Source organism: Adiantum capillus-veneris, chromosome 5 (assembly GCF_014529385.1).
Source record: "Adiantum capillus-veneris isolate H3 chromosome 5, ASM1452938v2, whole genome shotgun sequence".
NCBI classification, from domain to species: Eukaryota; Viridiplantae; Streptophyta; class Polypodiopsida; order Polypodiales; family Pteridaceae; genus Adiantum; species Adiantum capillus-veneris.
Genome location: NC_140935.1, coordinates 39,385,232 through 39,396,263, shown reverse-complemented (window position 1 = coordinate 39,396,263; position 11,032 = coordinate 39,385,232). Strand labels below are relative to the sequence as shown.

The 11,032-nt window shown below is 41.5% G+C and overlaps 1 protein-coding gene across 1 annotated transcript; it reads left to right on the top strand.

The window, feature by feature from the left end:
• Window positions 1-7,101: 7,101 nt before the first annotated feature.
• LOC147457168 (uncharacterized) lies at window positions 7,102-9,381 on the top strand. The gene is made up of 4 exons (XM_086512142.1): window positions 7,102-7,569; window positions 8,276-8,372; window positions 8,459-8,518; window positions 9,129-9,381. The coding sequence occupies exons 1-4, from the start codon at window positions 7,220-7,222 to the stop codon at window positions 9,207-9,209; spliced, it is 588 nt and encodes a 195-aa protein (XP_086368268.1). The 5' UTR covers window positions 7,102-7,219; the 3' UTR covers window positions 9,210-9,381.
• Window positions 9,382-11,032: the final 1,651 nt, after the last annotated feature.

Sequence of the window (11,032 nt, the reverse complement as noted above, 5' to 3'; positions counted from 1 at the left end):
TGTGCATTGCACAGGTACCTTGAGTCGACGTTTAAAGATGTTGTATTGCATCTTGTCCGATGCAAGTGTTCACTATTAAATAGGTCTTGAGATTATGCTAAGTAGGCTTGATAGGTTGAAGATGTGGGTGTTTTCTTATGCATGCATTCTTGTGTGCATGTCAAAAGTATATCACTCCCGGCAATGGCTAAATCATCCAGTCGTGCAAAGAAAGGCAAAGGGAAGATACGTTGTCGCAAGACAATAGAAGCTTCGTCTAGTCAGACATGTGATTCACAAAAAGAGACGCGTATGCTCGATATTGAAGCTTCTAGAACGGTAAGCTTCTTAGTAGAGGATACATGAATGTTTTGTGTGCGTGCATCTCACACAAATGTGCACACACACACACACACACTCACGCACGCACGCACGCACACACACACACACACACACACACACACACACACACACACAGAGAGAGAGAGAGAGAGAGAGAGAGAGAGAGAGAGAGAGAGAGAGAGAGATGAATAATATAGGAACCCCAATACTACATCGAGGTCATGAGAGAGAGAGAGAGAGAGAGATGGGGCTCTTGTATGCTATTGTCGAGTTGATGAAGATTGTCCGTAATGGGGTAAACCATGGGAGAAGCGTGCGGATATCATTCATCACATAAATGAGAGACATAGTATCACTATTGACATTCCTCGTAGATCCGTTGGACGACCTAAAAATAGCCAAAAGGGTGAATTAGGGTCGCGGTCTCATAGACAATCAAAGGCGCGCTTTGCAAGTCTTGACACTCGCATTAAGCTTGCAAGAAGAAAGCATCAGGAGGATTTACGCAAGGGTTCAAAGAAGAGGTGGATGTTGAGCTCTCTTAAAACTAAAATTCCTTATGGGGAATGGCTGGAAAAATATATGGAGGAGCAGATGGCGGTGTGGGAGAATGGCATGCCAGAACGAATTGCCAAAATGCAAGCCAAAATTGCTAAAGGATACAATGCCATGGTAAGATTGCTTTTTTCATGCGTGACAATCATGTATATTGATGGGGTTATAAGGAAAATGTGTTTGCTAACTTGTTTTCTTGAATTCTTTAGTTTAGAAGCTATAAAGGAGTTGTAGATGGACAACAAGTAATGAAGGAAGAGCAACATAGTCATGATTGCTCTATGAGTCAAGATGATTTGAGTGAGAAAGAGAACAATAATGATGTCACTACATTGGTAAGATGGAGAGTTCAAAATGCTTTCTTGCTTGGTTTAGAGCTTTAAGTTTATTGTTTAATACATCTTTTCTTTTGCTCTATGGTAGCCACAGCTTAAGAATGAGGGGAGTACCTCAACGAAGGCAAAGAAGCTTGCCAAACTACTAGTTCGCAAGAAACCAAGGGAAAACATGCGTAAGGTATTACCTCATCATGATTTCAAGCCCATCAACTAATGTGTTTGCACTTTCATATGCGGTTTGTATGTTAAGATAGCTCAATTTGTAGCTTGGTCGTCAAACGGGTTCGATGGATCACACTCATATAGATATCTCCTCTCCGATTGGAATCATGAGTTTGGGTCATCCTTTGGCAATAAAGAATACACGGTATGGCGTATTTCAAGGAAGGTTTTTAAGTGTTGTTTTGTAATGATTACACACTCATAAGTAATATCATTGAATAGGTCACATGAGGATGGAAATGTTACGATTTTGGTTATGATTAGGGTGATTTGCTTATGATTTTGGTGAGTACTCCCTGGATATGTAATGGTTTTAATTTTAAGTGTTTGGTTATGACTTTTCATGAGCGCTTGATGGAAATGTTACGATTTTGGTTATGGTTAGCGTGATTTGCTTATGATTTTGGTGAGTACTCCCTGGATATGTAATGGTTATAGTTTTGAATGTTTGGTTATGACTTTCATGAGCGCTTGATGGAAATGTTACGATTTTGGTTATGGTTAGGGTGATTTGCTTATGATTTTGGAGAGTACTCGTTGTATATGTAATGGTTATGGTTTTGAATGTTTGGTTGTGACTTTCGATGGAAATGTTACGATTTTGTTTATGGTTATTGTGAGCACTTAATGGTCTCATCATTTTGTTATGGTTAGGATAATTTGCTTATGATTTTGATGAGTACTCGCTGGATATGCTATAGTCATGGCTTTTGATTTTTTGTGTGGCTATATGCTTTTGATTATGGTGAAGGATTTTTTTGTCTCTCTTGTTATTTGTAAATTCGAGCTACGTATAAGTAGCTCTCTGGAACTTTATAATTCGGGTGTCAAGTAAATTCGGGTCGCACAAAAACTACTATCCGGAATTTTGTAAATTCGGGCTGCACAAAAACTACTCTCTGGAATTTTGTAATTTCGGGCAGCACAAAAATTACTCTCTGGAATTTTGTAAATTGGGGCTGTAAAAGTAAATTTGGGCTGCAACACTAAAAACCATGTGAAAAGATAGTAGTGCAACATCTTCAACTTCACAAACCCATGTCATTTCAAACTATCGATTACAAAAGTTTCAATTGAATAGGTGGACTTTGTGTAAACATCAGTAAAAATCTCGTTGAAGAGGCTTGGATAGAGTAAGAGCTACCATCATATGTGGCTAGGGTGAAAGAGCGCTCACCATCAGTTGTTCTCGCATGCTCACAAGAAGAAATTGTGGCATAAAAGCTTCTCACACCATCACAAACTTGGACGGTCCGTCCAATAAGACCTTCCACGTCCTTTACTCCACTATGACGATTTGTCAAGGGGAGTAAAGCATTACAAATATGACAACAAAAGGTGGATGCACGATCCACTAATAGAGTTTTTGTACAACAATGCGAACAAAAAATGCGAGGACGCTTGCCCAATCGGATGCGGCGGCGGCCACGTTGATGATTTCTTCTAAACTTTCCGGTTTGATGAGCAGGCTTTTCGGATTGGGTGAGTAGACCTCCCATATCCACCTTTTGCCTTCCATGACCAAGACGGGTTAGGGTGACATGCTCTTGGACTTGGCGAATACTTCCTCTAGCTGGCAAGTCTATCTCCTTTGGACTCACCAATGATCTCATGGAGTCTCTTGCAACGTTCACTTGGTGGAGTATAAGCTCTACCTCTTTCATAGTTTTATTTGGAAGTTCTCATTCTATCGATAGAAGTAGGTCTTTGAGCTCCGTAGACTCTTCATTAAATCCTCTTCTTGGTTGCATTGATCAGGTTCATGATGATGAGGCCCATCCATCATCTCATGTGCCTTATCCACAATTGGGAGAATAGCATTCATGTGAGGGTAATGTTGTGTGATAATCAATCTTACGCCATAAAGATGTTTGTATTCAAAGGACCAATCAGGACAGTCGCAATAGTTTGCTTGTAAACTGACATTGTACCACTGGGTAGGTATACTTGAGCTCTGTAATTTGAATTGCATCAATAGTTCATTGATAACTTGAAGGCTAGAGGGGTCAAGTGCATATAGCTGCAAAATTTTCTCGCCCTCCCGTAGCTTGTTGGTGTGTTTTTGAGAGGATCCTTGAACTCCAAATAGACCAGAGTCAGCTGCATACATAAATTACATAAACATGCAGCTATGAACATCAAGCACCTACTAAGCAAGGCAAAATACAAACCTATTTCTTGTTTTTGCATAAAGAACTTCAACAATGTCCCACCCATGCGGGCCCCACTCTTTGAATCGCAAACCAATGCATGAATCAAGTCCACTATGGAGCGATTTATACGTGCCTCTAGTAGAGTGTATTTGATGTACTGTCACAAACGCTCTACCAAATTTGTGGTATCAGCATTTCCATGGGAAAAAAGTCTTCCAAACTTTGGCCAACTCGATCTCCATTTACAAAATCTCCCACACCACCCATTAGTGACATATTGTACCACATTGGGATACGCTGCATATCGAAGAAGTAGTTGTTGAAATCTACCATCAAAGTCAACCTCACTTGGGCATTGGATGAGATTTGACATTTCCATGTAGATTTCGCTTCTAATCTCTTTTAGAACCTAAAGTGAGAACCAAGCCAATTTTGATAACTTGAATACATGATTGTCATAAATCTCAAGAACCATGATGCTCATCTGAGGAAGGAGGTTATCTACCCATGCTTTTTTAGCATGGAACCAACATAGAATAATGTGACATGAAATTTGGCGATGCTCTCCTTCATTTGTTGTCTCCCAACAATGTGGATCTTCATTGACCACCTTAAGAAATGCCTCTAATTCTTGTTGCGACTTGTCAATGACCAAAGTGGTGGGTCGGATGTCTCCCATTCTTGAAAGTACTATCCATAGAGTTACCTCCAAGGCAATGACATTATGGTGAGCCCCTGCATCTTGGGTGCACAACATAAACCAAATAGGGATCCCTTATCCAAGTTGATTTGGTAGCACGGATGCAAAAAGGGGAAGCCCATATACATTTGTTTTGAAAGTGCTATCTATTGCCCATGAGTTGTTTCGAGAAAAACGCTTAGCCATTTGCAACATCCAATCATCTTGAAAAATTAGGATGAGTGGCTTATCCTTTGGACCTCTTGCTGTTGGATTGTAAGGTTGAAAATAAACAACCTACAAGCAAAACAATTACCAATGTTTGGAATATAGAACGTAGAAGCATGAACTTGGGGAGTAAAAGATAACTTGTCACCTTATGTTGCTCTTGCAACACTCTAACCTCCGTATACATGGTTGACCAATCATCATTGGGGATCCTTCCTAAAAACAAATGTCTTTTATAAGGACTCTACACGAAATTCAAAAGATGAAAATTTAGCATGACAAAGAATACCTTCCATGCGCTTCTGGAATGATAGTAGTTGGACTTCCCTTGGGATCACGAAGAAGCGATAGATAGTGCGATCAAGCATGGAAGCCCGCTCCATTTGGTATTTTTCTTTTGAAAGTGACATTTGTGCAGCATGACGGGAACTACCAACATCAAGTAAATCCTCTTTGCAACACCCTACGACAACTGGATGGACAGGAAGGTGGTAGAGGTCACTCCGACTACCTGGAGTATGGCCATCATGAATGGGGTAAATATGTATCGTAACCTCGTCACCTTCATTGGGCAATTGAACTTGAATAAGCAACCACACCTCTTCGATGTCCTTAGCCTTCTTATCTTTCCAACATGCTTTGTCTTTCCACCCCTATGAAATTTGTATTCAATCATAACACTTGAAAGAAGATGTTTCCTTGAAGATCGCACCATAACGAGCCTTACTTTGTGCTCAATCATAAGATGATCTAATTGCATGTCCAAATTAGCCCGTGTTGTATGTATTTCATATGCTGGAGCCCTGTTGAGATCAAAGGTACCTCGAGTGACATTGGTCTTCCTTTGGCGGCCACATCCACATGATATGACCTATTCTTTGATGAAGGACAATGGAATTCCACCACGCTTGAGATCAATACACCAAGTTGACCGCAAGGTATTGATTGTGGATGTGAGATCTCTATGATGGGGTAAGCCTTCCATACAATGTGCTTCTTTCACAATAATTTTCCAGTCCTCAACACAAGGAATCCTAAGCAAAGGATCTGATTTGAGACAAATAAAAAGTTCCCTATTGCATCCTTCTCTCACACACAACATGTCTTTCATTTTTCGCCACTTTTTGAGGTCAAGCAACCCTCTAGGATCGCAAGATTTTAGTGTATCCAAGGATGGGGATATGTCTTCTTTCAAGGTTTTAATCATCAATGCATATGCATCTTTAGTGAATGTGAAATACCTTGAAGATATATGTGCAGCCATGTTGAACAATGTTTCACCCTCCACATTGCAAAGGTTGTGGTCAAACTCCATGGACCTAGCTTCATGCACCCCGGCTTCATCTTCACTTGAGCTGCTAGAGTAGCTCTCCTCACCCTCAAAGTCATTGTTGTCTTCACTTTCAATGTACCATTCCATTGTGTTGCGAGTGAGAGAGAGGTTGAGAGAGACAGGGAATAGGTGCAAAAAAGGAAAAAGAAGAAGAGAATCACATCGAAAATCAGCAATATGCTCATAATCCCTCGTACCCGAATTTACAAATGTGACCCGAATTTACCAACATTGTACTTCCAACCAATTGATATACAACGTGTGACATGATAGGCTTTTTACCATCATATTTTAAACAAAGGACACATGCACTTTTACAAACATAATTATCCCACTCCACTTCCCAAAGCTGATCTCCCGTCACTCACATTTATCCGCGCCGCCCCCACCCGAATTTACTACTTTTCCCCGAATTTACTAATTTTCCCGATTTACAAAATGCCGTCGCGCTCCGATCTACGACCCTCATTCGTGGATGTGACTCCCGACCCTCCTCCCCCATTGATCCCATTTGAACATGCCCGTGAGAGATAGTGAGGAGGGCCACCCACCTCGTGATTGAACCATACGAGTTTAATAAAGAGCCCATTATGGGATCTACCATCTAGGCCCTTCAATGGGAATCTCGAGGAGGCTAAACAACGCATATGAATGAGTGCCGCGATGTTGATGAGAACGCTCTACATGTACTCGAACGTGGAGCTGGTGTCCGAGTTTACAAAGTGGCCATTCAATGGATTGTAGGGCTCGATACTTGAGTGGCTAGTTGCATTCTGGCCATCATAGATCTTGTCATATATATCCACCGGGGAAAGAGGGAAGGGGGGGGGGGGGAAGGAATTCATATCTGTTGGGGCGTATGGCTTGTATCGATACACGCTAGGTGGGTTGGATAGAGCACTCCTCTTCAAAATAGGAGGTTGGGGGTTCAAGGGGCATCCACTTCGCTACGGAACTCTTATTTTTTATTTGCGTGAATTCAATAAATGACGGATTGAATGCCAGCCATTGATCCCTTCACACAACCCCGTGCAACTTTGGGGGGGGGGGGGGGGGGGGGGGTATTGCTAGGTCTTTGAAAATCATCGTGAGATTTGTTATAGCCTACCGTGAAGATGATGGTCCATGGAGGAAAATGAAGCATGACCGTTGGTGGGCTGACACCACATAAACAAAAAATGCCATTGGTGCCCATAAGAGCGCGGGAAAGAGTTGAGGGCAACCTGGGTGTAAATGCGCCCGTAAATATATGCGTGCTAAATGAGCCTCTACTTGAGCGTCTTCCTTCAGGGGAAGGTTTTATGTGAGAGTCTCCCATCTGTGAGAGCCTCCCATCTGTGAGCTTTGTGCGTCGCTAGCGCCTGTTTCCTCTCCAGTCCGCAAAACCTTCATGGCTCCCAAACGCAGAGGAAGGCCCCGCAAGACCGATAAACCTGCTGATGATAATGTGGAGAAGCAGGAGACTTCTGTGTCTGCAGAGGCCGCCGAAGCTGCCGAAGAAGTGGTAGAAGAAGAAGAGAAAGCGGAAACGGAGCCCAGCCCGAAGAAGAGTAAAGTGGAAGAGAAGAAGAAGAGGGGTCGCAAGCCAAAAGCTACCTCGAAGAAGGTTGCTGCTAAGAAGTCTGCGGATGATGATGATGATGCAAAGGACGCCAGTGAGGACGAAGAGGCCGAGGAGGGAGTGGAGGAGGAAGTTCCAGCCGATGCTATGTCTCAGAAAGTGGTTATCATTGAGGCCAGGTACGTATGCCTGTATACTTGGTGCTAATGTGGAACTTCTTGCTTTCTCTTAGCTTCGTATGCAATGTCTGAAACCTAGTTGTCTTGCATGTTGGCCTTATTGAACATGCTTAGTTCTTGTGCTTCAGAGTATTCAAGAGCTTATTTTTTTTTTGGTTCTGATGCATTCTTTCCTCCCGAGCTTTGTGCGTCCTCTTGTCATTAGCCTGCTTGCTCAAGGTAGAACGACTCTGTGCTCCATGTGCCTCTGAATGGCACCAAGTATATACTTGTTATTTGATGTGGAAAGAGATCAGCTTGACTATGCTAACATGTTTTCTAGGAATTTGCTTCCAGTGTGCCTGCCATTAGTATCGTAGTGTGTGCAGTTTTTTGTGCAGTACAAGTGATTGTGCGAGCCCCGGTTACTAGATCATGCACTCAAAAGCATTTGTAAGACACTTGTTATGGCACCGGTTCTTGCAATATTTGTAGCTTACTTTTACTGCCTTGTGAAAGAAGGTTGTTGGCTCGAGGTTTGGATATGTCAAAATGGGCTTTCTTGGTGATATATCTGCGAAGCTAATAGTTACAAGCTTTTGAGGAGCCTCCGTTTGCTCTTTGCAGTTTCAAGGGATTGTGCATAAGTCTGAAAGATTCGAGACCTCAATTGCCAATCTGTAATTTGCGATTGATGTTTGTTGTTCTGTCCCTTTTGGGTATGCAGCAAGGAGTGCAATTGTTTCAAGACTCGGGCTGCCAAAGTTCATGCAGGTCTTACTAAAGCTATTCCTGGTATTGAAGTGCAAATCAATCCAGACAAGGTTGGTTTGTATACAATTATTGGGCTTTGAGTTGACACTTTTTGTAGCTCAGATTTTTGATGTAGTGCTCGTTGGTCTTGCTGCAGCCTAGAAAAGGTTGCTTTGAGGTGCGTGGCAAGGATGGCAAGATTTACATGTCTCTGCTTGTAAGTGTTGTGCTTTTAAGATCTGCATACATTTCTTAATTTTGAGAAAGCAGGACAAAGATATGGTAGTTTTGGCATGATCTCTGGCTGTTGCTGACAGTACTTCTATTTGCTTTTAAGTTGATGGTTGTTCTCATTGTATTTTCCCCTGTGGATTGCTTGGCTGAGGGAAGTTGGCATGTGAGTTTCCAATTCTTGGAGTATAGTAATACTTGTCTTCCTCTATGCCGGTATTTTTTATGTACTTGTTTTTGTTGGGTTCTTATCTTAAGAGTTTCATAGGTATACAGCCCAAGATGGTGTTTTGGTACAAATTTTTGTATCTGTCTTGGGTATATTTTTGCTTGTATGCTGCAAGTCTGCATGTGAATTTCCAATTCTCGGAGTATAGTAATACTTGTCTCACTCTACATGCCGGTCTTATTTATTTACTTGTTTTTGTTGGGTTCTTATCTTAAGAGCTTCATAGCTATACAGCCCAAGATGGTGTATAAGCCATTGCTGCTTTTAACTATCTACCTGCTAACTATGGTTTAGGTCTAGATAGAGGCTACTCTGGCTACTACTTGTTTTGTTTAATGGATTGACATGAGGTCTTTTTTCTTCATAGGGATTGCCAAGGCCTTTTACAAAGCTGAAGAATGTGGACATGGACAAGGCTGTTGAGGAAATTGTTGCAAAAGTGAAGTGAAGAGCCCCTGCTGTGGTTGAAATGACTGCCATTTTGCTGCTTGTTTGGATTTTTCAACCCACATGCTTTGGTACAAATTTTCGTATGTGTGTTGGGTGTACTTTTGCTTGTATGTTGCAAGTCTTGCAACTTCATGCAGTAAAATGCTGATCATCGCTCGCTTTGGAATGGAGCCTTACTGAACTTGGAAGTAAAAGTCTGATCATCGCTCGCTTTTGAATGGAGCCTTACTGAACTTGAAGAAGTGTACCTTTTTTGGCCTGTGAATATGAACTGCTTTAACTGTAAGGTGTAACCTGGATAGTTTTCATGTCTTCTATTTTATTAGCTGGTGCAAGGGGTTGTGTGGTGAGCAGAGGTAGAAAATTCAGCCGGACATCACGTAATGTTGCTTGTAGCTATCAGACATGATCGATTCTTACTTGACAAGCTGGTCAACAAATTGTGCATGTCAAGCATGTTAAGAAATTTGCTGCAATTGTTTGGTTAAACTTAACAGCTGAGAGCTGAAGGCCCGAATCTGATGAAAGTGGCAGTTGTGTTTCACAGGGTGAGCAGAGGTAGAAAATTCATCCGGATATCACGTACTGTTATTTGCACCTCTATCAGACATGATTAAGTCTTACTCAACAAACTGGTCAACAAATTGTTTATGTCAAGCATGTTAAATAATTAGCCGCAATTGTCTGGTTAAACTTAACAGCCGAAAACTGTCAGCGAATTGGATGAAAGTCTATGGCAGGGTATAACAGGGTGAGTAGAGGTAGAAATTCAGCCGGGATAGCTAGCTCTATCAGAAATGATTGATACTTACTCAACAAGGTGGTCAACAAGTTGTTCATGTTGAGCATTTAAAGAAGTTGCTGAACAGCTGAAAACTGAAGGCAAATTGGGTGAAAGTCAGTGACAGGACTTTAATCAGAAGTATGTGAGGCTCCGAGCAACATGTCATTAGTGTCGTAGAAAGTTGAATCAATTATGGGTCTTGTCAAACCACCTTGTTAAAGTACAAATGGTGCTTTTTGCTTAAAAGAGTAACAACAAGATGAACCACACCAATGATTTGAAGTATATAGAGGTTTAATGATCCACCTTGAGACCTTGAGTCATTTGTCTACCCAGGTTCTTCGAGTGACTGGTTATGTCATTACTTGGAAGCTAGCTAGCTATCTTCTCTGAATTGACCTAGTTTGAAGTACTTCAAAATCATGTAAAAAAGCTCACACAATCACAATTATTTACTATACATTAAATATTCTTTTAGAAAGATCTTGTTAAAGAACTTAGCGATGGTTAAAAATGTGGGTCATGTGCATGCCTTATCCCCGCCTGTCTATGGGGCAATGAGCATTTTGGAGGTGGGACTGCTTAGTCTACAAAATCTTCTTTCAGAACATGTTGATTTTATATTAAGCATCATTGCCTAGTTATTTCTCGCATGTAACATCAGATGTACACAATAGTGCAATGCCAGATCCAATTTATTGGCTTCTTGACCTATTGCGATTGTGGAACAATACCTTTGTTAGGGTTCTTTAAGCAATCAGAAATCAAATGAGTGAACCACAATCAAGACTATGCATTCACTTTTATGATCTGTGTGAGGATAGTCTTTCATCAAGTGGTCACCGCCACACTTATAACACGGTCCTCTAGGTTTTTGAGGTGCTCCTTGAATAGCTCTTTGTGGTTAAGCAGGTCTTGATCTTGCTAATCCCCCACTAGCTCTATGAATAACAATGTGCATTTGTTCAAATTGTATCTACCTTCTATTGAAGCATGTGCAATAGTCGGTGGTGCAACAGATCCAATCATGCTCCATG